The 24,964-nt window shown below is 40.6% G+C and overlaps 7 protein-coding genes across 8 annotated transcripts in view; 5 read left to right on the top strand and 2 right to left on the bottom strand.

The window, feature by feature from the left end:
- LOC126559761 (neuropeptide SIFamide receptor-like) overlaps positions 1 to 353 on the top strand; it is a 124,746-nt gene extending 124,393 nt beyond the window's left edge. Inside the window, exon 8 of the mRNA XM_050215935.1 lies at positions 115 to 353. Within this exon, the coding sequence (XP_050071892.1) occupies positions 115 to 353 (239 nt within the window). The remainder of the gene's footprint in view (positions 1 to 114) is intronic.
- The window catches only part of LOC126559183 (uncharacterized), a 456,771-nt gene extending 432,182 nt beyond the window's left edge, over positions 1 to 24,589 (bottom strand). The window contains exon 1 of the mRNA XM_050215302.1: positions 23,985 to 24,589. Within this exon, the coding sequence (XP_050071259.1) occupies positions 24,019 to 24,576 (558 nt within the window). The 5' untranslated portion in view covers positions 24,577 to 24,589 and the 3' untranslated portion in view covers positions 23,985 to 24,018. The remainder of the gene's footprint in view (positions 1 to 23,984) is intronic.
- Positions 1 to 24,964, top strand: part of LOC126559512 (NADH dehydrogenase [ubiquinone] 1 alpha subcomplex subunit 7-like) — a 387,608-nt gene that overhangs the window by 342,823 nt on the left and 19,821 nt on the right. The gene's annotated exons all lie outside the window — the stretch shown is intronic.
- On the top strand, positions 11,844 to 12,843 carry LOC126558639 (tetratricopeptide repeat protein 1). Its single transcript, XM_050214691.1, has 2 exons — positions 11,844 to 12,460; positions 12,540 to 12,843. The coding sequence occupies exons 1-2, from the start codon at positions 11,844 to 11,846 to the stop codon at positions 12,829 to 12,831; spliced, it is 909 nt and encodes a 302-aa protein (XP_050070648.1). The 3' UTR covers positions 12,832 to 12,843.
- Positions 13,207 to 24,964, bottom strand: part of LOC126558602 (persulfide dioxygenase ETHE1, mitochondrial) — a 277,195-nt gene continuing 265,437 nt past the window's right edge. The window contains exons 1-5 of one of the 2 annotated variants that reach the window (XM_050214642.1): positions 14,711 to 14,959; positions 13,992 to 14,136; positions 13,560 to 13,926; positions 13,352 to 13,470; positions 13,207 to 13,281 (exon numbers count right to left, since the gene is read on the bottom strand). In XM_050214642.1, coding sequence (XP_050070599.1) covers positions 13,223 to 13,281; positions 13,352 to 13,470; positions 13,560 to 13,926; positions 13,992 to 14,136; positions 14,711 to 14,959 — 939 coding nt within the window. In that variant the 3' untranslated portion in view covers positions 13,207 to 13,222. Of the gene's footprint in view, positions 13,282 to 13,351; positions 13,471 to 13,559; positions 13,927 to 13,991; positions 14,137 to 14,710; positions 14,960 to 24,964 lie in introns of those variants that run through there. The other variant, XM_050214643.1, reaches the window with a different exon arrangement.
- LOC126559388 (thioredoxin, mitochondrial) lies at positions 16,432 to 17,090 on the top strand. The gene is made up of 2 exons (XM_050215538.1): positions 16,432 to 16,578; positions 16,791 to 17,090. Exons 1-2 carry the CDS (start codon positions 16,459 to 16,461, stop codon positions 17,079 to 17,081), a joined length of 411 nt encoding a protein of 136 aa, XP_050071495.1. The 5' UTR covers positions 16,432 to 16,458; the 3' UTR covers positions 17,082 to 17,090.
- LOC126557189 (EF-hand domain-containing family member C2-like) lies at positions 18,570 to 22,132 on the top strand. Its single transcript, XM_050212874.1, has 4 exons — positions 18,570 to 18,630; positions 18,701 to 19,242; positions 20,367 to 21,848; positions 21,919 to 22,132. Exons 1-4 carry the CDS (start codon positions 18,577 to 18,579, stop codon positions 22,130 to 22,132), a joined length of 2,292 nt encoding a protein of 763 aa, XP_050068831.1. The 5' UTR covers positions 18,570 to 18,576.

Raw genomic sequence — 24,964 nt, forward strand, 5'->3', positions numbered from 1 at the left:
GGTTTCCCTTTGGCACGAGCGACCGCGGCAAGGTGGCGAGCGGCGCCGGTCGCGAGCTTCAGCCGCCAAGCGCCACTAATACGCGACACCCTCTGTTGTTTTTGCTTATTGTAGTGTACGAAAGTGCCACGCCGGCACCGTTCAAGCGGCACCAGCTCGTCAAGCAACATTCGGTCATATCGTTCGCGGATCAGAAGCGTGGCGGCAGCCTTACGAAGCAGGACTCCGTCACGACCATCCACCGGGCCGGCAATGGGGAAGGTCCGTACATTTCCTCCATCCTGAAGAAGACCGATTCGCAGTGCAGCTCCGCTTCGCCGGTACGCAAAAATATCGGATTTTTCGACGGCTAAGCCGGGATCGTACGAATGCGTTGTCGGGCAGTAGAGTCGCGTGGCCCCGGGGTTGTTATCCTTACCTCACATACACACACACACACACACACACAGATACAGATACAAACATTCCTTGAACCCTTTATCTTGGGAGGTGGTTCTGGAACAAGACCGTGGACCATCATCGCAAAGCATCCTTCCACCACCTGCCAGAATGTTTCTTCGAATGGCTGAAATCTTTTTTCAAATGGTCCGTTAGGAAAATGCATTTTTTTTTATTTGTATGTGATCGATAAACGAGACGCTGCAACAAATTGGAACATTGGCTTTGGGTTGAATAAAGTTGTTACTGCTTGCTGGTAATAACGACACAAGTATGCCCCTTTTGGAGTTGTTCAACTTAGTCAGTTGGATGTGAATAGACGGAAGGATCGATATTTGTCCTACTATTGCGATGAGTGTAACAAGTGTCTTGGGTTCAAAAATACAATCAATAAGAATTATTTAAGACATTTTTCTCATTCAAACAGTCCTCGCTACGGGAACACAATCCGGATGGTCCTGCTGAGGAAAAATCAACGTCTCTTTCGTCTCTACCACCGAACTGTCCATCTGTCGCAGTCAATAATATCAAGTGAATGGTAGACAAGAGGAACGAAATTCATCAACTTTGAACGTAAAATTGTGTTGTTGACCACGCAATGCGCGATGTATTTTTGCGAGAGATACGACAGGCTTTTTTGATGAGGCTCCTTATGCGAGGCTTATTTTAATACAACTTGAAAAACGCTTAAAGGGTGCGCTTCCTGGACGGCACTTACATAGCGTTGAAAAGAATTGGATGGATTTGGTGTTAAAATTTTCTGATATAAACTATAGTAAACACGTCTAATGAGATAGTGAATTTCCCCTTTTTCACCGGTTTCCTTCGTGGGACAGGAAGTTTTTAAGGCCCAGAATCGCTTTGTTACTTCTATGGTTAAATTTGTATCTTTTCTTGTGCAGCTCTCGGCTTATCTTGTTGAAACAACCTCATCTAGCGTTTGATATAGATTCTCGCGAAACGATTTGATCGATTGAGTGTCACCGAACGTTTGAGACCTTTCGACCAGTACAAGAGGGATAAGCAATTAAACTACTGGACGCCATAACTGCTTCTGTTAACTGTGATGGGACGTTGACGCACTAAGTATCTCAATTTTGGGGGTCCCTAAAGGAATAGAATGGATCTCTTAAATTCGTAAAATAATCCCTACAAACATTGAGCACTCAGGTGAGCCAGAAATATTCGTATTTTTTAAGCAATATTTGCCCAATAATTCTTCTGCAGCACATTAGGGCCGGCATGTTTTGTGGCGAGAAGCTCATCCGGTCATTTATGAACAAGTCTTAGTCTATCAACAGACCCGCCCAAACAAGCAAACACAGTGAACTCACTTCTGTTGCTGCGAATGAAGAGAGACTATCACAACACAATCACTACCAGTCAGTGATAGTTTGTTTGTTTGACATACAGAGGGCGCTACGAGCACTACAATTTCCTCGAACAATTTAAGTTATTTTCTAGCCATGTTTTTCTCCATACATCCAACAAAACTAACGCAAAAAGGTTGGTCATAGAAGATTGACAACTTCTAGTGCATTTGACACCGACTTACTCGCAGTATGTGTGTTCCCAAACCAGTGCAGGTTTGGTCCAGATTTTGGCAGGACCCTACATTACTCCTCATTCCATCATTCAAAGTGTCCTTAACGCATTTACCCATGTACGGACTCCCCGCGGGAATCTTGACCTGGATGAACATTCTCCTTCAGCCTAGTCCTCAAAATCAAGTGTATCCAATCGAATCCCCAATCATCATGTCCTTTTCAATGCTTTCCAACAAAAAAAAATCCGGTTCCGAAAATGCAGAAAATCAAGCCTATCTGCATACAAACTGAACACCTTGGCAGAGCAAAAACAAAAACAAAAACAATACAACAACAACAACAACAACAAAAAACGAAAGAAAACCTTTACATAAAAGCTTGTTCAAAATGTTACCTTTTGTCGAGAAGGACTCAATCTAATGGTGCTGTCTGTGGCTGAAAGAGATTAAAAAATGCTGCATAATAGAGCTTGCAATGAAAACAAAATAAGAACAAACAAAAAAAAAACAGGCAAAACTTAACTGAAAACGTATCACAAAACTATTTTGCAAAAAGAAGAAAAAAAAAGAAACTTATTTAGCAGAGAGTATAGCAGAAGAGGAGAACAAATTTTAAATCCCCTTGTCACATCACTACTGTGGCACATTCAACAGTTGCCGATCAACTGGCTGCAAGGGAAAGGTGTAAACACTAAACATAGTCATACCTATACATATATCAGAATATATTATATTAACAACATTCCCGGGAAAACAACAAAAAAAAACATTTCATTGAAGACGCAATAAAAACTAGGCACACAAAGCGTACAATAACGCTGATGTACGTTGTTTTGATGGCAGAAGAAGCAGAACAAAGGAAATGGTAAAGGAAACGAGAAAAAAAAGCTAAAGAAAAATGTTAAATTCAAAATTGCTATCGAACTAAGTTGTGTCAGGAGTTATACAGTTGAAAACCATAAAACCAATCTAAAACACAACAATATTTGAATGTATTTTTTAAGCCACAGTGGAATTAATTATCTGTATCGATGAGACAGGCAAAGGCGTTTGGTGTATTACCGTAAAAGCGGTAAGCTAACAACTCAAACAAAAACAAAGCAAATCATCACGAGATGGAACTCGAAACGATCTTCTTCTATGTACGATATCAATATAAAACAGTTTTCAATTTAAAATAATTGTGAAACACAACAACAACAAAAAAAGAACGAACCCAAACCTAAAGGACCAGTGTAATGAGATGAAGCAAATCCAAACAAATAAGCAACAAAAAACGAAAACGAAAAAAGAATTCAGTCTTCAGTAACAAATAATAATATTATATTAATCCCCAGTCCAACAGAAAATACACAAACAACGTTAAACCGGGTTTGGCAAAATGCTTAATTTGAATGGTTTGCGCGCAGTGCAAACCAGTCGTGTTGCACAAAAGATGTGACCACTGGAGTGGAGAAGAGAGGAAAACGGGATCGAGAGAGTAGATACATTACATGTATTGTCATATATTTTTGTATGCAATCTAACCAACTAACTGTACAGCTCTTGAAAAGGATAGCACGAGCGAGCAGTGCAACCTGGTAGGGTTTTAAGAGCGAAAAGAAAAATGAAAAAACCATACACAAAAAAAAAACAACACTTAAAACAATACAACAACACAGACAAAAAAACACAAGCAAACAGGTAAACAAAAAAATAAACAAAACAAATATCAGTTTAGCGAAGAACAAGCGAAGGCGGTTCTATAAAATGTCTTGCAAACCTGAATTGAAAAAAAGGGCAACGCCCTAGACAGTGAACGTAAAGTAGGCGGGAAAATTATCGGCTAACACAGCATATGACACTAGTCTATGTTTAGTACTTCATGTAAGGTATAGAAAAAGGTTTGAAGAAAATCGTACAAGTCTTGTTTCAAGTGTGTATGTGTGTATAGCTATGTAAGTTAATAAGTTATAAGAATGGAAATTTTTCTTTATGGTTTTCGTGTTCAGGTTTCCGTTTTATACCTGTATATACATACATACGTGCATACGTACATTTCGTTGTAATCGTTAATGTGAGCAAACAACACTGAACAACATAAATGAACGAGCAACTCATAATTGTGATAAGATATAGACCATTAATGTTACTCGCAACAGGTGGGGTGGGTAAGTTGGGGAAAAGTGGGATGGAAAAAAGGGGGTACCAACAACCTTTTTCTGTACCATGTTTTGTCCGCTGAAGCAAAAGCGAAGAAGGTGTGTAGTGTCTGGGCTGGCCTGGGAAGTTTCGCATTTTTAACATTTCATTCCCGTTGCTATACAAAGCAATCGTTGAAAATTGAGAAATTTCACGATGTATAATGTAGGATACTAAAAGCGAGAGAGAGAGAGAGAGAGAGAGAGAGAGAGCAATACGAACCACTACGAGTTTTTTTTACTAATTGTAATCTAAGTAGGCTAATATATTAGTACATACAAGTAAGGTTAACCAAATCCCGTAACCGTGTGGCAGGCTCCATGGCCCACTGCGTCCAACGGTTTTTAAAGTGCTATCGTACCAGATGGTTTGCGTGAAGCAAGCAGAATGATTGTAGGAAAGAATATACCCAACGGTCAACGTAAGCGTTAACCCTTAATAATATTGTCCATTGTGAATGTACAGCGAGATAAGATGGAAATAATACAGGTTTTTAGCGTTCATTAATTATGTTAATTGCGAACATGTAATAAGCTTGTGAATTTGTAAATTTTTCGTACGCTTTACAAAATATGACCCCGCGTTAGGCAACACTGATACGACTTCCTATAGAAGCAAGTATTATCTATGCTACTCATACACTGGTTAAATATTGATTCTTCTTACAAAACAAAAACTAAAGGATTTTAGCAAACCAATGATTTTTTGCAAAAAGCTTAAAATTAAGAATTCTGGACAAATACTAAAAAATATTTTTAGTTTTCGTATCTGCGTGATAAAGCTACTTATTTTTTATAATCCTTTCATTTAATTTTTTTTTCTTGTTAACGATTCATGCGTTGCGATGAAGGTTTCTGTGCTTTTTTGGAAGGGTTCGTCGCTTCCGTTGAGTCTTTCGATTGCAAATATTAATTTAATCGTCTCTATTTCAATCCTGTGTGTTTTGGCTCGTAATTTTGAATATTTCTCGATTGTTTCTAACAAAATTTTAGAATCTATTGTTATTTTAACATATTTACTTAAAAAAACAATGAGTTTAATGTTTAAAATTGCCGCACGATTATGGGAAGTGGTATCAGTGCATGTGTTTGTTTTAAATGTAGTATATTTGAGCAGTTTAGCATTTAATCAAAAAACAAACAGGTGAAAAATTTTGGCATGGCATGCACGTTTAAAGTATTAAACATAATTTAATGATCAAAATTCAAAGAGCAAAGTATTTATTAAATATATGCTATTTGTTTTTCTTTGCCATTTGATCAATAACATTAACCTGAACATTTGAGGAGAAAAGCTCCCTGTCAAACATATTTTCAAACTAAAAGAAAATATCTTTACGACACATAAATCACAACAGTTGTCACTATACAATTGGCTGCCAAGTGCGATACGATGCTAAAGCGATCGCACTACTACGATGTTGTTGATTCTACACTGTTTTTCCACTTGTAATGTCCGTCTTTTGCGAGTGAACTTGATATTATTCTTCGTCACTTACCAATCAGCTAAACAATTGTTCTTCAGCCCATAAACCACAATGGACCGTCATAAGTCCATAGACATTTTTGCAATTTATGCAGCAATTTGGTAAACGACTAAGTACGTACTTTTAGTGCTAAAATACAAGAAAAAGCAACAAAGTAAAGCAATATATTGAAGTAAAAAAACAACGGTTTTTTCCCGGTACACCATCGTCGGAACACATCAGATTCGTGTGATCGGGATCATAATTAGGGAATTACTGAAAGTAAAATCAATACAATTAGGATAGTTTGGTCCGGGTATAGGCAGCTGGAATTGTCATGGTTCAACAAGGGTATAATACAGACGGTGCCCACCACTCTTTGGTAAAATGCTGATTTGAGGCACACGTTTCCAACACTGCCCATCATGGAAATTTGTAAAGTAAATGAAAATCAACACTCAAACGTTCATCTACAACATAATGCATCGAAACCACGAGAACCAAACATAAAACTAGTTCTTTCAATATACTCGCTTTTTGCTTGCGAAATCCTGCCACAGTGCCGGAAGGGTTCGTCGCTAACGTGAAGTCTTTCCTTTTCGTAAATGAAAAATAATTTCGTAATTATTATTTGCTCTAGACATGGTTTTACACTTTCCGATATAAAATTGTGTATTTTTCCATTTCCGGGATTCGTCAATCCATTCTCTCTTGAGCTGTTTTGCACTATAAAAACTCGCAGCCACATAAGCCAAACGGCTTGGGCAAAGTACTGATACATCCAAAAGCAATGTGGTTTTGTAAACAGCTACCAAAAATGGATAGCTAATTACTACATTACCCAAAGCAAACAATCTCTTCTACTACAATTAATTAACTGAATTTGCTAGTCCTTTGCACGTCCTTCAAGAAACACTCTTTGCCCCTTTTAACTGCAAACTCTGCCGCAATGACGGTATAATAATAAAACAAAAATTATTGAAGCAATACATTATGCTCGTGGAAGCTAGTTTGTTCGCTGAATTGAACACACAACCAACCGTGCTGGCACGGGAACCACGAGTCAGAAGGTGAATAATTGTTATGGTTTTCTCTATGATCCTCCAATTTGTACCGTGTAAAGTGTTTTTTCCGCGATTGTGCACCATCGTGCGAAGAATCGTTGACGAAAGCTGAGAGTTTTGAGTGAAAAAAGTTAGGTTTAAATTAGGTAACAAAAAAAAAACAATACATGATTGGTAAAAATAAAACATTCCACTAGGTTGTTGGTGCTGCCGAACTGAAAACTACATCTAGAATAACTAATAAAAAAAGCATTAAAAAAGCAAAAATATTTCAAAAACGTAGAGGGAAAAGAATGATAGTAATTTTGCATTTAAAAATAATATAAATATTCATTTGGTCCAATGCTTTTTTGCAACCCAACCTCCCCCCCCACCCCCCCCCCCCCCCCCACATACAAAAGAGATCCTGTTAGACATTTGTATCATAATGGGAAGAAAAACACAACCCCATGTAATAACGTTCAAATTGAACAGCTAGCATCACCTAAAGGATATCAATATAAATATACAGCGATCCATGCTTTTTATCATAAGATGTATTCATCCCATACGCTTAAAGTAAAGTCCGGTGAATTGATACACTTCTACATCGTTCTACAGCTTATGTAAGGAACATGATCAAACACATATAAAAAAAATATAATTCGCTATATCACCATCCGTGATCATCACTGTCTGTTGTTTATCCACTCCCGCACGCATCAAACGTACCAAGGCAGGCAGGCGTGTACGGTGGTTAATCATACTAGAAAGTGTAGTGTTGTAAAAACAAAACAAAAAACATACAAACAACAAAATGGAAACACAAATAGGAACAGTACGGGAAATGTTAGGTAGGACTGCGATCGCGAGTGGTTGGCAAACCCTGCACGTAAGAAGGAAGCTGTGGTGCGAAGTAACATGCCAACCGAACTCGGCTCCGATAGCAGACACTACACACACACTATAGTTTGACGGCTCGCAATGTATTCTGCACCATATCGTTGTCCTGAGTGGTGTAGAAAACACATTCAAAGCCCTACAAGTAGTAATCGCAGTAGTCCGTGAAGATGAAGAAAACTATTCAAACCTCAGCAGTCTGCGAACTAAAAGAAAACAACGCGTTGCTAGGACGTCAAGTAGTATTCCTTCGTACGTGCAATCCAAGCCACAATAACAATAGATCAAAGTAGGTGCTATGAGCAAAAGTTGTGTTTTTGTGTTTAAATTTTCTGGTTTTTTTTTTGTTGTAGGTGTATTATTTTTTCATTTCAATATAGTTCGATGTGTATGTATGTGTGCGTATTTGTGTGTGTGTGTGTTTGAGTGTAGCTTTCGAAATCAGAACACGATTGTATAGTTTCTAAATGTCACTATTTTAATGGGACATTAACGACCCACATTAACGGTTAAATGTATAGGAAGCTAATTAATCCTCATTCTTAACGCCAGTCTAGACGAAGCTCTAAAATCAGCGCAAATTTGATTTTCTGTCAAAATACTGTCGATTTACATATTCCCATTCCAAATTCACAGCAGTTTTTCACAAAATCTGACTTTCGCTCTAAGTTGCGCCTCGTCTAGATCGGCTTTTACTCACATTTACACCCCAGTGCAATAGTTCGCTGCGGTGACATAACAATAAACGAGCGATGCGTAGGAGGTAGGAAAGTAGTGGAGTGTGGGGAGGTAGAGGTGGGGAGGAATAGAGAAAACTAGTTAAGTAATAATAATCGCCATTTGTACAAACATATGTTATATATAAGATAAAACTATCAGCCGATGAAATAATTTTTCTCTGGCAAAAAATACCGAGGCCGTAAATACCGACGCAACTAGTAATGATAGTGTTAGTGAGTATCATTGGTAAGTTAGTAGTGGCAATAGCGATGCAACAACCAAACCAGCACTGATGGCTGCTTCGATCAGACACTTTAATGGCTGTTGCGTACCGGACGCATAACGTGTAACGCATGACGCATAACGCCTAAGCATTGCATACTTTTTAGTAGAATTACTAAGGCAATTGATCCATAATGTACGTTTGGCTGTGTGCATGTATCCCCTATTATTTGCTCTATATTCTTATTTTCCACATCTCAGATAGCATGAGCGCTTGCTTACTAGTTACTTTTGCTTATTAGTAGTAAGAGCTGAAGTAGTAGTAATAGTAGTAGTAGCAGATAATAGTTGCCTAACCCTTTTAAGAAATGTAATTATGTAGTCCGTGTCATTTTGAGCCCTCATCCAAACTTTGGTTCCCAAATAAAACCGATTCCTTTGTTCAATGCCTTCTTAGCGTAATCCCACCGGCATTATAAGAGCAAAGATGAGATTCGTTTCTGTGTGGATGAGAGAGACAGAAAAAGAAGAGATATGTGTGTGTGAATGTGTGTATGTGTGAAGAATAAATGTTTTTGTGTGCGTGATGGGGAAAAAACACAACAACCCAAATCACTGTTTGTAGCAAACAACAATAAAATAAAAAACAATAAAACAAGCAGCATAATCACGATATGCGACATGGTTGTTTAGGGGTCATCATTCAATTAACTACTAAATTGTTCGTTTTTGAAGAAAAAACACAATATACATTAAACACAACAAATTATTATTGAATTTTTTGTCTTTGCTGAATTTATATTTAACAACCCGTTTGAGACAATGAGGTTTTTTTTATTGGATTTGAGAGACTTTGAGCGTAAGCTTCATTCGTCTCTAAGACAATGAGTTGTAGTAGTGTGTTGTAAAACAAACATGGTTTTGTGCTTCTTTTTACGTGTATGCTTGTGTTGAGTTTAGTTTAGCCCATTTCTCCTGTTTTGGTTCAAAATTGAAAACCAAACATTTTTGTCATGCGGATAGCATACCTCACAGGGTAATTTCATATTAAAACGCCTGCTTAAACCCTTGCTGTAGCAACGACAGCAGTACCGCTTATTTTTCTCCCCCAATTGTTGCAATTAAGTCAACCACCTACTAGGCTGTTGACTAGACGACCGCCCTCTGGACACCCCCGTATGTATACTATCCGCACTACATATCTCTGTATGCGTTGGATTGGGTGAACAATGGTAGCAAACGAAAATGTGTACAAAAACAAATCAGTCTCGAATGTACAACAGAACAGCGGCAGTGCACACAGAGCCTGCTGCGTGAACCTGAATGAGTAGTGGCTGTAACGATTAGCTGAGATACGATGCAGATGAATTGAATTGTTTTTAACTGATGCTTGTGTGAAGTGAAGGGTTGCAAAAACAAAACTGTCCATCTGGCGGCACATCCAATAGGCAGGATACGATTGATTGTTGCAAGTTACTGTGGTGTCAAGCTCCCTATAACGGTGCTGAAAGGTAGAGAGTTGAGAAAAAAAAAACACGATTTATAGGACAAACAAATGAGGCAAAATGCATAGCATACTACAAAAACAGCACAGATACAGATGACGTTTTCATGTTCATATTTTAACCGCATCAAATGCATACTAACGTACCAACGGATGCAAACATCGTTTTGCAAAATCGAAACCCCGATGGATATCATATTCGAGCCAGTTATTTAAAGCAAACCAACAAAACAGACATGAATACATTATAAATATATATACTATACATACAGACGCATACATATATATATATACTAATATATATCGAACACACGCTGGTGGTTGGCAGAGGTAAAGAAACAGTTAGTGGGAAATGCTGGAAGCTGATTAGACATACAAGCACAAGGAACAACGAAATCGAACACTAAATCATCACGCAAAGCTCGTGTCCATACATATATAGACTTTAGACTGATTGCCATCACTGCGATTGCCGGGGTGAACCGAGCCGAGCCACAAGGACGTTGTGGGGCCTCCAATTTGGCCCGAACTAGTGATGAATGGGGTTTGTTGTGCGATGGACGGATGGGGTTGAATTGTGGTGTGAACCAGGTGAACCAAGGTATCATTTTGAAGCTTACAACAAACATAAAGGATGTACTTCGTACAATAATAATAATAATAATAATGATTATAATAATAATAAAATAAAAAATATTATTAAACATAAAAGTAATAAAAACAAAGGCACAAAAGGTATAGCTAAACAAACGGTGTCACCCGGACGTCGTCGATATCGGCAGCTGGCGTGAAAAATGGCGTGTAACAGAAGCTTTACAGGCAGGCCCAAGCTACTGGGAATGGCAAGGCAGGTTTTGAAGCGAAATAATTGGATCTGGGGAACAGGAATTCACTACGCGTCTGATGCACAAGACACTTAATTGTGTATTCGTGTTTTTCTGAAAATGGAGATAGTGAGAGGATGCATTCGTAGTGTCCCAAAATGGACGGAAAGGAAAAGGCGAGTTAAAGACACATGGAGCACTAGAGAAAACCAGAATATTAAAAAAAAAAACAGGCTATTGGGTCGATTTTCATACCGGGATGCGCCGGATGAGTAGATTATAAATATTAAAAAAAAGTAAAACACATTTTGTGAGCCATCATCATGATTGGCTTGGAATGCTGTTGGAAAGAGCGAACGAAACCGGGAAAGGTTGGAGCAATCGTGTATTGGAATTGTTGGACGATGTGTAGATGTGCAGGCTGCTTGGAGCGCTGGGAGAAACATGTTTATAAATGTAATACAAAAAGTGAACAATAAAAAGAGAAAAAAAATCTCAAAATCTTTAAACAATTTTGTTGAGTACTTATTTGACATATGTGAACATAGTTAAGTATTATTTTCTTAAGATGGATCTATCTAAGAAAAACCTCGTTATTATTTTATTTTCTTCAATTTTACACTTCTTCCGCAACTCAAGGATTAAAATCGTTAGTACGACTATATTAACGACGGAAGGCGTTACTTTCGTTCAAAATTAGGGGTTGTTTTAAAGTTACGACCAAGACGATTCGATACCTCACCATTCTGCATCAACCTTGAGCTTGCAAAAGTCATCTCGTTCAAGTATTGAAGATCATTCTGTAAACTTATAATTGACAGTCAAAGAAAACAACATGCAACATACACAAACACACCTGGAAGAAGTAGATAAACATTTTGGTACACTTCACACGAAAAGAAAAACTGTAAATAGCGGACCTGTAACCATCACGAGCTCGCGTTCCAGAAAAATCTACTATTTCTAGTGAAAATTTTCATTTTACATTTACACAACTTAAATGGGTGATAAGGTAGCTGCTCCACAAAGCGACACTTCCAAAAGCGATGACGAACAGTTTGAGGATGCTCAAAGTAAGGAAGATTTCAACGAACGGGCGGTCGATGAAATTATTGAAAAGGTGACCGGACTGGCCACACGTAAACCGCCCGATTCCGATGCGGACGTGTTTGTCGATTGTGTTACACATACCGAGGCGGATGGAACAAAGCCAACGAAACCAACGCAGCATGTGCATAACGATAAGTCAGTGCAGGAGCAGCAGGAATGTGACAGCAGTATGGTGGAACCATCGTTCGAGGACGATCTAGTAGATGAGGATTCCCAGCGGGATTATGAATGTGGACTGTCGGAGGTGGAAAAGGATGCGAACAAAACCAAAGCGGATGAGCTAAAGCAGCAGGGCAACGAGCTGTTTAAACAAGGCGAACATTTAAAATCGTTGGAACTGTACACGCAAGCCCTTCGGCTGTGTCCACTGGACTGTAAGGAAGCTCGAGCCATACTGTACGCGAATCGTGCCGCGGCCAAAACGAAGCTCGATCGCAAACGGTCCGCGCTGGACGATTGCACCAAAGCGCTAGAATACAATCCAAACTACGTGAAAGCATTGCTTAGGTAGGTGCGCACTGCGCAGGCCAATTCGAGCCACTAGTAGAAAATCACTCTTACGCATTATTGTTTCTTTCTCCTTCAGGCGTGCTAATCTGTACGAAGAGACTGACAAGCTGGACGAAAGTTTAGAAGACTATAAGAAAGTGCTAGAGCTGGAACCGGCAAACAGTGAGGCCCGATCCGCCACGGTACGTTTGCCACCCAAGATAGCGGAACGAAACGAACGGCTAAAGGAGGAAATGATGGGCAAGCTGAAGGACCTGGGCAACATGATCCTGCGACCTTTCGGTTTGTCGACGCAAAACTTTGAAATGAAACAAGATCCCCAGACCGGTTCGTACTCGATCAACTTTAACCAGGGCGCCAAACAATGACGCGACGATTTGGGAAGGTTTTAGCAGCGGTTATATTCCTTTGGATAGATGAAAAAACATGTTGTAAGTTGTTAATGAGACGCTGTAAATAATCCTCTCTCGTGCGCTTGTGGAGGTTAAAAAACGACATCTTTTCTCTGTGAGTCTATTTTACATTAAAACTTCATTTTATGAGGATCAATAAATAAAGCTAACATAAGAAAAGGCGATGAAAGTATCAAAATATTAGAAAAACTGTTTTATTTGCTGTGTGTTTTTAATCCCTTATATTTTGATTGTTCTCATTGCTTTATGAGCTAGAAAATTGTTTTGTGATGTAAAAAATAAAGTTCTTTCCAAACTTGTTTTTTTACTCTGCTATCTACACATTTGATGCCATCACCATAATTTGTCAAGCCTCCTTGGGTATGTCGTACAGACCACATTCGCGATTGGCCGGAACCGCTTTATCTGTTTAAATAATCATGAAAACAAAACCCTTCAACATCGTAGAGCGAAAGATATTAATTTAACAGCTTACCAATCATCTTGGGATACGGCAGGTTCAAGTTGCTCATCAACTCCACGAACGCGTCCACATCCTTAGTAAGCCGTGGATTGTAACGTTTTTCCTCCGCAACAGTCGTTTCCATGTTACCTCTAGCAGCACACAATGAAAGGAAAAAATGCCGTTTTTAAGAGGCTATCTTAGTAGGCCAGGTCCCTCGCAGTCATCAAACTTCACTTACTTGTAATCGTGAGCCGGAAATAGGCGGAAATTTTCCGGCAACGTAAAGATGCGCTCGTGCACGGAACGGTACAGCGTGCGTGAATCACCTTCCTGAAAATCGGTGCGACCACAACCCCTGATTAGCAGCGTATCACCGGTAAACGCTACGCCCTGTTCCTCCACCACGAACGTCATGCAGCCGTTGGTGTGCCCGGGCGTACTCATGGCCCGCAACACGTGCCGTCCGAACTGGACCGTTTCATTGTCCACCAGCTTTTTGTCCGCCTTTGCGCCACTGCTTTGCGATATTACGCTGACGGTTCCAGGGACCAGCTGTTTCAAATATCCGGTACCCGTTATGTGATCCGCGTGCATGTGAGTATTTACTAAAAATTTTATATTTTCAATAATTTATTTAAATACCGAATCATTTTAGATTTTGCTTACTTACGCGCATATTTCAGCGTAAATCCAAGTTCTTTAATCAACTGAGCATCACGTTTTGCTTGCTCGAGTACGGGATCGATCAGGATGGCCTCCTTTGATGTAATATCTGCCAGCAGGTATGAGTAGGTATGCGATTGTTCATCAAACAGCTGAAACAAAACGTAAAAGCACTATCATTAAACAGTCCAAACTATCATTACCACGCATGATCAACCAAAATTATATGTTACAATTGCCATGAAGCGGGAAATGTTAAGTAAAGATTCTGCATGCTTAGTAGAAAGATATTTTATCTATTGCATCAGCTTTATGAAAAGCGCAACAAAGCGATAAGAACTGTGTCCTGTTTTTGTGGTGCATTGTATCTGGCAGAATGTGCTAAAAATAGCACTACAAATTAATCACAATTTATCTGTTCACAATCAAGTGTGCATCATCCAAGCTCGATGTTTCCATGGTTATTTCAAATGGCAAACACAAGACATTTTTTTACCAATTGCCCGAGTCAAAAGTGGTCACATAAAGAAAAAAAATCCTATAATTTTCTAGGCATGACACAGCATAAAATGTCCCACACAGTATCTTAGGTTGTCGTTCCCCTTCTCCTTCAATCATTTAATGATTGCTGCTTCTAAACAATCCACACGAGAGTCGTGGAATACAAATTGAATCTCCAAACAAAACTTTGGCTCTCTGCTTTAAAATAGATAAAACTAAGCTCACCTGTCTGAAGAAGAAGTCTTCCGTGAAGGTCTTTCGTGCGTCCAACATTTTTACACCCTGCGCGAATGTTACTGCCGACTGAGCGATGGAACAGGTTGTTGACGACTGTATGTATGTCGCGGCACTGCTAGCAATCATACGCGTCACAAGCCTTGTCGTCTGCTGCTGCTGCTGGCCGGGAAGCATATATACACCCACCCCTGTTGCTGCTGCTGCTGCTCGCCGAAATCCAATGATGAACAGTCTCATGATTTACCTCGAAGCGAACTCTGATCCAAACGAAGATAATACAAAGAAAAAAAGCAAGAAAAAAGAGCTTCGTTTCAATATGCGTTTCATGCAGCCGAAAATTAAACCATTATCTACGCGGTTCGATATCAGGCAAGTATGGTTTGTGGTGATAAGGGAGAAAAATTGATTCCTACACAGAATTATATTTCTAACAAAACAACAAAAAAAGCTAGGCGAAAGTTGATAAGCGTGAAGCGCGCAAGAATTAAAGAAATGGATACGATCGTGTTTTGTTTCGCCCTGCATGATGATGCAACCGAAATTGGAAACCGAATTGGAAGCAATTGTTTCAATTCGCGTTTTCCGTTTTAACATCACCATCCGTGTATATGAACAACCGGTGAGAAAATCGTAAAACACAAACCTTTTAGATTGTCGGACGATACAAAACACTGGGAGTGGCGGGATTAGTATTAACGGTATAACTGAGAATGTGCTGCACTTGTTCGATTGGTTTTATATTTGGTCCACTTTCCTAATCCGGCAAATGCATTTATCTGGTCGTCAATCCATGTACGATGATAACATAATGCGAGCAAGAATTCTACCCCACCCACATTTGGAGAACAGCTGATTGGGATATATACATACATTTTTATTTACAAATAACGGGCGGATCTGACATCATCAAACCTCCAAACGTCAGCGTTGGTTGCAATGATTCGTATTGCACGATGGGTCGCGCTGCTCATTTTGTCATCCATGTCGAATCGCTATACTTGTTTGTAACCTAAATTATTAAATAATGCTATATTAATACACTTTCATCTTATTCGTCACAATTGGTGAGTTTTTTTTATAATAAACTATAATTTAACTACAATTTCATGAAATATTTTACGTTTGACAATTTTGACGTTTCCCGATAGAACCGAAATGTCAACTACGCTGTTCTAGAGCTTGCAATAACAAAAAAAATTCGTAGTGTTACCAAAACTTCGTTCCCCGTTCGGTGTCGTTCTACGGAATTGTTTGGCTATCCCAAACACTTTTCGCCCTTATCTGAGTTTATTATCCTAGTTTCTATTTCGCTGTTTGTTAGCTAGTGGATAAGGTTTTAGTTGTTGGTAGTGTTGTTTTACATTTGCAAGCGCGCTTCTCCTCCGCCCGTTCTATGTGTCTGCCGCAGTAAGGCGGTGTTGTATCGCACTCACGGAAACAAAGCACCGAAACTAGTGAAATAAAAGGTACTAACGTGCCGGATGTCTCAACCGGAACAACTAAAACGATTTAGCATTAGCACAAAACGCGCCGCTATCGGCCTTTAGTCCTTTTGCGACATGATGTGATTGTTTTATGTAATGCGGCTACTGTAAAAATGTTATTGCGTGATTAGAATAGCGATCAAGATGTACGAGCTAGACGTGCGGTGCGTTGTACAACGCATGTGCCATGGCATTCACTATCTTCTTTCTGGTTCCACTCCTTAGCGTCAAGACGAGAGATAACACAACACAATGCTCCGTATCTTCCGCAATGCCATACTGGACAAACGCATCACCCGCAAGACGTTCTCCTTCTCGGCCATTGCAGCCAAGCGCTACGTCATAAAAGATCACTACGAATTCGATCAGAAGGTAAACACAACAACGAAAGCAACCGATTTGGGTTGAGAGCATTTGCGTCGAAGGTCACAACAAAACCGCTCACGCACATCAGCTGATAGGCACCACGGTCAAGCCGTTTGCCGGACCTTGAGCAGTTTATTTACCTTTTGTCGCGTTAACCCTTGAGCATGCCGAAGTAGGATTTCGCTAACGAATCTTTTCCACTTCCTCCTCCCTGACAGGTAATAAACAGTGACAACCCGGTGATTGTAAACTTTCATGCGGAATGGTGCGATCCCTGCAAAATACTTACCCCGAAGATGACCGAACTGCTTGAACCATCCGATGAGATCGATCTGGCTATCGTGGACGTGGACGATAATGCGGAGCTGGTCCATACGTTCGAGGTGAAAGCGGTCCCAGCCATTCTTGCCTTCCGGAACGGTGTGGTGGTAGACAAATTTATCGGTCTCGTCGATGCGAACATGATCGAGAATTTGATTGGCAAATTGACGAAAAAAAAGGCCACCTAAGCTCCAAATTATGTTAGACAGCTACACGTTGGATCCATGTGCCTGCTACGTTTTTGGGGCCATTTTAGAAACGACGATAACGCATAACAAACGGCCGATAACTTGTTTTAAGGATAACGTCACGCACAGGATACTAAAAAAACCGATAATAAACCCTCTTGAATAGCACCGGGGGAAAAAAATGGAAAATGCAACAGAAGAAAAAAAAGTGTGCATTCAAGTCGGTTCGTGTAGTGGTGATGGTACAAACCATTACAGAGAATCACCACTCCTCCTCTAACTATAGGCATTGTGATGTACAGTGATCGATTTTATTGTTTTCTGTAAGTGTATCCTAACCGGGTGAAACGATTTTATTTTTTAATTAACGATCGAAAATATACGGGAAAAATGAAACGACAAAAAAGCACTCCCATTTTGTACATTCACTAAGCAATCTAGTATGGGATAGTGATAAGAATAGTTCCGAAAAAAGGGAACGAGCGAAATTCGTTCACTCCTTTTAAGAGCAGAACCCCTCCAACCGGTTTTTGAAACTGGAAGATAATGTATTGAAGAATCGTTCGGATATCACTTGATCAATTCAAGATGATTTGAAATATAATTCCTAAGTTGTAATATATCATATTTTGACACAAAAGTTTCTTAACTCTGCATGAAATATACGACATGTAGCGTTTCTATAAATAATCAAAAAAGCGAAAAACACGCTTTGAAGCTACCTTGAAAAACAGACTATAAAGGATATAGGAAACTCCCATAGAATAAATTTTCCTTCGTGCGACTCTCTCCCTGATATCCGATCGAACGATATTGACCCGCTCAAACCTCTCTCGGGTCCTTTGCCCGCTTCCAGCGATGCATTACTATGGTCTAGCGATGAATAACCATGAAGAGCATGTGTTTTAAATCAACTTAGCAATAATTATACGTGTAGTACAAATAGCTAAAATCGTTCGTCGTGGATATCATTGCTTGACCCTGGTCAGCGTTAAAATCCCAAACATTATTTCTAAAATTTTCATGTGCGGTTGATTGAGCTTAATCAGTGCGTATATAACCACTTTTTATAGATGTCTCGTGATATTCTTGACTTTAGAAATTTTTGGGTTTGATTACTTTGGGTGTGAACGCTACCACTCGAAGGAACTTAGAAACTTGGAGCGATCGCTCCAAAGGATCTTTGAAACGATATTTGGAGAGTCGATCTTAGGAACGATATTTGGAGCATAACTCATAGAAGCACTCCAGAAAAGGAGCGACACCGTTCCATCAGGTTCGTTCATAATTTTCCTACACTAGTAAGGACTGCTATACGCATGCTTGCCCTATAATAGTTACCAAGACGCTACCAACCGGTTACCGCTAGCAACACTATATTACCGTTCAAAATGCTATCACATCAAGTTCACTTTTCCCAGCGTCGTCGTCGATTGTTGTTTCGATTTGCTAAACTGCATTGCATCCCGTGTGTAGCGCGTTTGCTCCTGCTACGATGATGCTACGGTGCTCCGGATTACCATTTCTACCCGGTAATACATTCCAAGATGTAAGTTTATTACCCTACAACTCGCTGGATGTTTTTTAATCGATTTACTTTTAACATCACCACTGCAAAGATTGGTCGTTCCAAGTTTCACAAATCGCACCACTTCGATCAGCGCAACCAGGTGTGCATTCTCGTCGATGGCAAGCGGCCAGGTATCGGTGGCACACCGCTACTTGCAACCGACAGTCCCGAATACACGCTACCTTCACTCTACCCACCGCACTACGGTCCGTCCCGTCCGGGATGGTTGGAGTACGATCGGCAGGTGCTGTGTTTCTATGGTTACTTCCAGGAAACGCTTGGCAACGTGGATCGCATCCCCTACCAGATCCGAAAGGTGCGCATTCTGTACTATCTCGAGGATGAAACGATGCAGGTAAGCGAACCACGAACGCTCAACTCTGGCATCCCTCAGGGTTGTCTGGTAACGCGCCAGCGCATACCAAGGCCTCCGCCGTACGATAGTGAGTTTACCTCGCTGTTGGACTTGAACATCAACCACACGGTGCAACTGTTCGATCGGGTCTATACCATTACCGGGTGCGATGATTTTACGCGCCGCTTTCTTAACCGGCTGGGTGTCGCTGTACCGGGTGCGGTCGAACAACCGAGGTGAGTACATGCCGCAGGATTAGGCTGACCAGACGAAGAGTTGATGTAAAAACGGGACATGAGCTGTTTTTAACCGTAAAGACGTCCGCTCACCCGGGTGGGCCATACATTTTGTATGGGAGTTTTAATTTGTCCGGGTTATAAAGCGAACCTTACATCTTCAGTGACGTATCAAGCGAAATACATACTTTTTGTATAGGATTATGCATTTTCCATTTTATAGAACCTCCAGTTAGGCTTATCTCAATGTAAAAAGCAAATAATTCAGTTTACATACATCCGTTCCAGTTTTTCTTACACTATCAAACTAATTTTACCTTTTTTTGACAAAAATCAGGCAAACTATTATTTAAGGTGAATAAAAATGCAGATGAATTAGTGTCGGATGATTATTCAAACAGTTTTTTTCTGATTCGAAATAATTCAAACGAAATGCCTATTATTCCGTTATAAATAATTCAAGCAATTGCAAACAGCACACGTAAGTGAAGAGTAAAAAAAAATTTTTGTGTAATATCATATGATAAACATGATATTTTTCATTTGCTAATTTTACTAAACCATGTAACAAGATTCTTACAAAAGAAACTTTTAGTAAGGTTGGTGCTGAAGACAAAATAAATAAGTTTAACAGCACAAAAATTACCAATTTTCAAACAAAAAGTCTGGTAATTAATCATAATAAGACGTAAGGAGTTTCAAAATACTCATTTAAATGTATTACGTTAGACAACGAATAGCCTTACCTTTCTTGAAAATCCTTTCAAGCAAATAAAGTAAATAGACCAAAAGATACAAGCTTTACAATCTGAAAATTGTCAAATTCTCATACAAAACGTATGGTATAAGTGGTTGGGAAGATGTAAGGGGTATCAATGAAAAGAAAATATTAAAAAATAGATAAAATAAATTTTAAATTTTTCTATCCGCACACAAAGGGGAAAAATAATTAGCTCTAGACATTCTACAAGTTTCAAGTGAGAACGACTCCCCTATCAAGATAGATATTAACGAATTAAAAGGCTTTCCTCTCCTTGTACGAGTAAAACAGGACTGTCCCGTTACATACCGTTACTAAAGTTTTCCCATATTACTAAACCCATCCCTCTCACCGGCCGTTGCAGCGATCCAGCTACGGACCTTCGCCGGCAGCAAGATTCCGCCAAAATGGCCCGTCGTCCGGCGTATAAAATTGATACGTTAGGAAAATTCCTTCAGTACGATCGGAAGGTGCTCCGGTTCAAGGGAGTTTGGGACGATCGGGGCAGCGTGTTCGGGGACGTACATGAGCTGGACGTTCTCTATCATCTGAGCGACGATACGTTCGAAATTAAGGAGAAACTACCGGTTAACTCGGGTCGCGATTCGAATGGTATGTTTCTGCGCCGTGGCCGTTTGCCGAAAACGTTCGATCATCTACCGACGATGGGCGAAAGTACTCCGGTAATGGTGCTGAATGTGGTCGGCGGAGGTCTAAAAGGTGGCCGTTATCTAACCGACTGTGTAGGGATTGGTAAATCGGATGGAAATTACTATCGCGACGCGGATTTGCGCATCGGGGCAAGAATTAATGTGTACGGCCGGATGGTTCTGTTAACCGGGTGTGATCGGTTCACCGAGGGCTACTACCGCGAGATGTACGGTGTGGAAGATTTTACACCACTGTACGGTTACAGTGCACCGCGAGAACAGTTTGTGGCGGGACGGCGTCCGGAACGGGAGCTGCCACCGTTCAACGGTTGGGGTACGCACGAAGATTCCGAGGGTAACTGCCTAACGCTCGAACCGAAACCACCCAAAATTAACTTCCGCAAGTTTGTCGTGTATGATCGGTGCAGCTTGCGATTCGGTGCCCGCATGATATCGAACGTACGGGAAAACAATGATCGATTCTTCGTGATCAACTACTATCTCAGCGACGATACGATCTCGGTGTATGAAATTCCGATTCGCAATTCAGGCTTTCTAGGTGGAGAGTTTATCAAACGGCGCAAACTATTCCTTCCCCAGCAGGACCCATATTCTGCCGAGCGTCCGGCTTGCTACGGACCACAGCATTTCTATCTAGGCGCTAGCGTGCGCCTGCAGGACCATCTGTTTCACATTACAAATGCGGACATTTATGCGCTTCGCTTCATGGAACAACACTGCGAAGAGTTTCCACTGTCGAACTTGGGCAAGATTGTGAGTAAATTACGCGATGCGATGCAACCACAGTACAAACAGTACGTGGCCAAGCATATGGCAAGGGTGACGCAGATGAAAATTGACGGCCGTACGGTTAGTACGATCCCGTACGAAGGGCTGCGCGAGATTCTGATCGAGCTGCTAGGGGATCGTATCGTCGATCAGGAGATAGTGACGCTGTGCCGACTGTTTTCGGCCGAATCAGAAAACCCTGACCCATGCGATCGGGAGTTAGTCCGGTCGGCTGTCCATGCCGAGCTGAATCGTGCCCTGTGGAGTGATCTGGATCGAACGAAGGAACACATCTATCATCTGGAACCGACCAATGCGGAATGGCTGACACCGCAGCGTGTACGTACGATAGTGAAGGCGTGCAAGATACCGCTGGACAGTGCGTTGATCGATAAAATGTTGCAGATGTAAGACAGTTTTGTTTTTACTCTCTCACTAAAGACTGTTTTTCTAAACCAAAAATTTTAATCCTTACAGATTGAACGCGAATGAGCAAGGATACATTTCAACGCAGGACTTCCTCACCATGCTTGATCGATCCGCCGTCCCCAGCAAACCGATACAGCCGCTTAACATTAAGCACGACGTGTGCCACTTTACGCCGTACCGCGTAACGGGCAAGCTGGTCAACTGGGACGAACTACTGGCGCACATCGATCTCGAACGAACGCTGACGAATCAAACGTCTTAGAGTAGCTAACCAGAAACACAAGTTCTTTACTAAATTTAACTGTGTCAATGTATGTGTGTGTTTGTGTGTGCATGTGTTTGATTTAGGTACTTATATTTTACTAAAATATACCTTTTTGAAAAATAGGCTAGATTCTTGTAGTTTTGAGGTTTTTATAAACTAATTAGAAAACATTGTCTTCCAAGCGAGATTTGGAGGAGTAGAGTGTTTTGTGCAAGTCCGTTGATGGGGTCTTTTACAAGCGGTCAGCCTGTCAATTATAGAAAATCAATATCGAAAACAGTTTGAACTGCAGCGAAGGAGAGTTTTCATTACATAGAGGAGACCTTACCAGCTAGACATGTGATGAGAATGACACCGAACGATACAGCCCGTAAAGTCCTTACAGGTCATCTGTGTGAACAGATGAGGCGTGATAAGCTTATGGAGTGATAAAATGGAACGATGAACACGGTCACTGGGTTGTAAGTCACAATCCCACAGTACTAATAAGAAGTAAGAAACCGTCGATTCACAAATGCACGTTTTATTCACACCGTGTAAATTTGGAAACAATCCGAACTTATCACTACAAACGCTGACCGTTTCTACAACGCACTATAGCTATCTTACACGCGTTGTTCCTTCCTCAACCTGGACAAAAAAAAGCTACAATAATGCCTTTTCTTTCCTGATGCATTTGTGTTCTGGGGCAGTGAGATTTAGCATTATGAGAAGAATTAAAAAGATAGTTGCTTTTCAGTGAGCTCATCTTCATCTTCGTCATCTATGGCCTGCTGGTGTAGTGGACCGTTGTGTATGGAATCCGTTAAAGATTCAAGTTGCATTGGTTCTTCCTCTAGCTCTTCCTTTCCAGCAGCTACATTTTCTCCTGGATTTTTATCGATCACTATCCTTACCGGTCGATGATCGCGATCATCATCATCATCAGCACCAACACGATCACCGCGAGCATTATCATCATCCTCATCATCATCAAGCATTAGTTCGACGGCTGCTCCGTAGGAGGATAGCTCTTCGTCGGATAGTTGAGCGGCCAGTTGATCCAGCATAAGGACGGCTGATGTTGTACCATTGGGCGGAAGATCACGGCTACTTTGATGCTGTCCCGATGCTTGCAACCGGAATATATCACAGGTACGGTCGTACGACGTTAAACTGATGTCGTTAGTTGAGGTTACGGAGGTTCCGGTCAATGATTGCTTTGTTATGCTTCCACCATCCATATCCGAAACTAGGGGAAGAAACGTTGTGATGTACCATTATTATATGACTTCTTATAGTGTGGGTTGCTACTTGCCTACGGAACGAAAACACTTGATACTTGTAGGTTCATGCTTCGAAATAATAGTAACAGCACACATGATGCAGATGATTACATCGCACAAAACGTAATTTACATAAGAGGACCAGGAATAATAAATTCACACATTTCATGCAATAATTAAACTTGAACTGCAGTAAAACTACATAAATTGTTTAAAAATATATGGGAATTATGAGAAGTTACTGATAACTGATTAAAGTAGTGCCCCCCAGATGACATTGATGAAAGAAAATATGAAGCAGTGCAAGAATTTTGTTCATCTCCCATATGATTATTCCGTCAGTGTATCATAGGAAGTAACGCGGGTTCAGAGCATCTAAATAGACTTAGATTTAAGTGTTTCCTTAGTAACGTCAATCAAATTAACATTTAAACTCAAGCAAAACCAAATAAATGAAAATGGTAATCATTAGTAATTTAGCAGAAGAACTAAATAAAATGTAAACTACAAAATAACTAATATTACTTGTTTAACGATAAACGTACAAAAAAAATTTAATCGATCAAAGTCCGAAACTCGTTTACGCTTTATTCCCGTCCATCATAGTCTGGCAGCGATTTAACACACTTTCGTGGCATTGTAACACATACATTCCGAGATTGGTAGCGGTGGGAACGGATTTTTGTACGCTTCGGAAAACGACGCTACCGGCGGAGTCTTCTTCACACAATCACGTAGAGGCAACGCAGCCTCACACTTCGGTGGGAACTTTACCTTACCGCAACCGGGCACTTGAACACGCAAGCAAAGGTCTTCCTTAATTTTTATACATTCCGGAGCCTCGATGCTGGGCGCGGGCGAAGTACAGCTGCTCTTCTTCAGCACCGGATCTCGTTTCCTTCGGGGTAGATTCAATAGCGCAACATCATTACAGCTAAATTGACGTGGTTTCGGTGGATCCGGACAGGGGCGCCACATCTGCGGACTAACCACGTGCAGCCGTTCCGGTAGCGTGCTTTCGAATGCGCCCAAATCACGGGCACGATCTTCGCAAATTTTCTGTTTGCACTTGTCGTTTGCGGTGCCGGGACGATTCTGGGAAACTTTCGACGACATAGGGCGTGCTTTGGGCAGCATACCCAGATGGCCGATGGTTTCTTTTACAATTCGGTACATGTTTCGTAACGTTTTGGTGCTATTTCGAGTGACCTTTTTTCTTTCGACTAAATTTTCGCTAAATTTTGCGGAGGATTTCACTAAGGATTTGGACCCAACTAAAGACTCTAAAATTTTGCTTCCGTCACCAACGACAGACTGAAATCGAATGTCCGTATTGGACGAATCGAATGAAGACGACAGACGGCAATGGGTACTGTGATGGAAACATAAACGGTAGGTTGCTTGATTTGAAGTAGTTGGATTGAATTCCACTGTGAATGGGGTTTATTATGAGTATTAGTAGCGAACCATTTGCAGACGTTGTGGATCGCACACGATCGCTGTATATCGTAAACTGCGAGGAACAGTGGGTGGCCAAAACTCTGCTAAACATTGCTCTTAACAT

Source organism: Anopheles maculipalpis, chromosome 2RL (assembly GCF_943734695.1).
Source record: "Anopheles maculipalpis chromosome 2RL, idAnoMacuDA_375_x, whole genome shotgun sequence".
Lineage (NCBI taxonomy): Eukaryota > Metazoa > Arthropoda > Insecta > Diptera > Culicidae > Anopheles > Anopheles maculipalpis.

Excerpts from the sequence above, each read along its gene's own strand:
- LOC126559388 (XM_050215538.1), top strand. The coding sequence starts at position 16,459 with ATGCTCCGTATCTTCCGCAATGCCATACTGGACAAACGCATCACCCGC. Across the intron at positions 16,579-16,790 it reads ACTACGAATTCGATCAGAAG|GTAATAAACAGTGACAACCC; the intron begins GTAAACACAACA and ends CCTCCCTGACAG.
- LOC126557189 (XM_050212874.1), top strand. The coding sequence starts at position 18,577 with ATGATGCTACGGTGCTCCGGATTACCATTTCTACCCGGTAATACATTC. Across the intron at positions 19,243-20,366 it reads GGTGCGGTCGAACAACCGAG|CGATCCAGCTACGGACCTTC; the intron begins GTGAGTACATGC and ends CGGCCGTTGCAG. Across the intron at positions 21,849-21,918 it reads ATCGATAAAATGTTGCAGAT|ATTGAACGCGAATGAGCAAG; the intron begins GTAAGACAGTTT and ends TAATCCTTACAG.
- LOC126558639 (XM_050214691.1), top strand. The coding sequence starts at position 11,844 with ATGGGTGATAAGGTAGCTGCTCCACAAAGCGACACTTCCAAAAGCGAT. Across the intron at positions 12,461-12,539 it reads TACGTGAAAGCATTGCTTAG|GCGTGCTAATCTGTACGAAG; the intron begins GTAGGTGCGCAC and ends TTTCTCCTTCAG.